Raw genomic sequence first — 2329 nt, 5'->3', positions numbered from 1 at the left:
CGGTGACTGCCCGCCACCTCCCCAGGGTGGCCGAGGGGGCATGGCTGCGGGTCCACTGGTCCCCGCCCCAGGGCCTCGCTTTCCGACCTGCCCCATGAGGACGTGCCCATGTCTGGGGCTATTGCCGGTGACCTATGGGTGTGAAGACCTCTGCAAGGGTCAGGGCTGTCGGGAGACTCCAGCGTGACTTGGGCTGGTAAGAACATCAGTGGGGCCTGGGCGTTGGGACGGAAAAGCCAGGGGACCCACGCAGGCCACTGGGAGCCACCGCGTCCCTCACGTGCTCCTGAAGACACGGAGACACAGCCCCTGCCTTCACCCACGGCGGGAGTCAGGCCTGAAAATCAGACGAGACTCCTCTGTGCAGAAGAGGAAACGCGGGAGTCTGCCGTGGGCCTCTTCCCGCCCCCCGTCTTAATGTCGGCGTCCTGGCCCGTCCCCTCGGCCCCGGCCCCTGGCAAGTCTCCGTCTTGACTCTCCCTTGAACAGACACACATCACGCCGACTGGACGCAGAGCTCCTCCAGGCACCCCTGCCAGGCGTTCCCAAGTCCAGCTACCTGGCCGAGCGACCCTGAACAGGGCGGGGCAAGCTGAGCTGCTGGGACACCCCGGGCCCGGTGCCGCTGGTGAGGAGACGGGGCATGGCTCTCTCTGCTCAGCTCCCTCTAGGCCCTACCAAGTGAACCGCCACCTCAGCTGAAGCTTCTCGGCCACCCTGCCTCCCAGGCCCTTCCTGGTCCGGGGCGGGCGCAGAGGCTCCAGCCCCAACGACGGGCGTGGGCGGTGGACGCCCAGCCTGCTGGGCCCGGGAGGGCTGTCGCCCAGCGGGGCACCCTTTCCCTCCTGGGGGCATGACGAGCCAGCTGTCCGTGCCCCGGGGACTCGCCCATGGGACGCTGGGAGCACGTGCTTCGGGGGAAGACGGGGCCCATGCCCCTCTGGACTGCACCCCACCACGAGCAGGAAGCCGCCTGGAAGGCTCCCGCCCTCTGCTGCCGCCTCCTGAACACAGCGAACCGGACGCCAGCGGCGCGGCGCAGGCAGGACCAGGTCCCCGCACCACGTCAGGGAGAAGGCCGCTGGGGCCGGGCCACACTGGACGTCGCCTCAGCCGGCTCCGTCCGCCAGACGCCACCCGCTCGGCCCCTGCCCGGGGCCCGCGCCCACCCGCGTGTGCCCGGTGCCGGGAAGTGCCAGGAGAGCTCTGCGTCCAGCGTGGGGCCGGGAGACGTGCACGTGAGAAGGGAGAAAACCTGAGTGCACTAACGGGCAGCGGCGGGGGCTGCAGTAAAAGGCTGAGGTTGGCAGTGGAGGCCGCGAGCGGGTCGGCTCTTACCTGACCACCTGCAAAAATGACAGGGGTGGAGGCGGGCTTTGGGCGGTAGGGAATGGTGGCACCTTTCGGTGGGGACTAGGAAAAGGGACAGGAGAGGGAGAGAGAACGTTAGATAGCCTCGCAGCAGTCCTGAGGGTGGGGAGACCTCCTTCCCGAGCCCGCCCCCACTGCGCCCACCTGCCCAGTCCCCTAGGCCAGCGGTGCTGGGGTCGGCCCAGGACGGAAGGGCCGCCTGCCCAGGGCCACGCCCCCAGCACCTGTGCTCTCCAGGGGCTGCCCCCCACTTCCCTGTAACCCCTGCCCCAGACTGCCCGCACAGGTGTGGGTCACACCAGCAGGACAGAGTAAGAGAGGGCGGGGCCCTGTCTTCATCTGCGGGACCCCACATGCTATGCGGACAGACGGACGGCCGCCTCCAGACTGGGCGCTGTCACTCCACGCCTGTCAGTGGGTGGTCCTGAGAGAAAACTCTAGAATTGTCCAGAAAAGCCTCTGTGCAGCCCTGCTGTGCACACTTCAGGCCCAGTGCCCAGAGGCTTTGCTTGGCCTCCAGTGACGTCCAGCAGATGTCACCACAGCAAAGGTAGAAACATCTGATTTTACTATTCGAAAAAGGAGCCATTTTCTAAAAAGCTTAGAATCCAAATAAGCCAGTCACGGTGAGGTTTGCTGTAATTTCCTTTGATTATTCTGTGTTCAAATGTGTAGGGTTCTTGTTTTCCGGTGAATAACATTCTCAAGGGCTGGATTCTGATACAGTCAACCTGACTCCTTGGCCAGAGGCCACCAGGCCCTTCTTGTCCCCCGGAGCAGGTCAGCCTGTGGGTCCTTCCCAGCTGCGGAGGCCACAGGCCAGGCCCGGCAAGTGAGTCTGGGAGTTCAGGAGGCCACAGCCCATTCAGGCCCAGCAGACACCCTGGCCAGGTGGGTGTGACCTCAGAGTGCCCCCACCCAAGACACACATGGCCATATGGGGACAGCAGAGCAGGCA

At 65.5% G+C, this 2329-nt stretch overlaps 1 protein-coding gene across 1 annotated transcript in view; it reads right to left on the bottom strand.

Annotated features, from left to right (window-relative positions):
• PCBP3 (poly(rC) binding protein 3) overlaps positions 1-2329 on the bottom strand; it is a 68770-nt gene that overhangs the window by 23257 nt on the left and 43184 nt on the right. Inside the window, 1 exon segment of the mRNA XM_023523756.1 lies at positions 1339-1527. Within this exon segment, the coding sequence (XP_023379524.1) occupies positions 1339-1527 (189 nt within the window).

Source organism: Pteropus vampyrus, unplaced genomic scaffold (assembly GCF_000151845.1).
Source record: "Pteropus vampyrus isolate Shadow unplaced genomic scaffold, Pvam_2.0 Scaffold406, whole genome shotgun sequence".
In the NCBI taxonomy this organism is placed as follows: Eukaryota; Metazoa; Chordata; class Mammalia; order Chiroptera; family Pteropodidae; genus Pteropus; species Pteropus vampyrus.
This window is presented reverse-complemented; position numbering and strand designations above follow the sequence as displayed.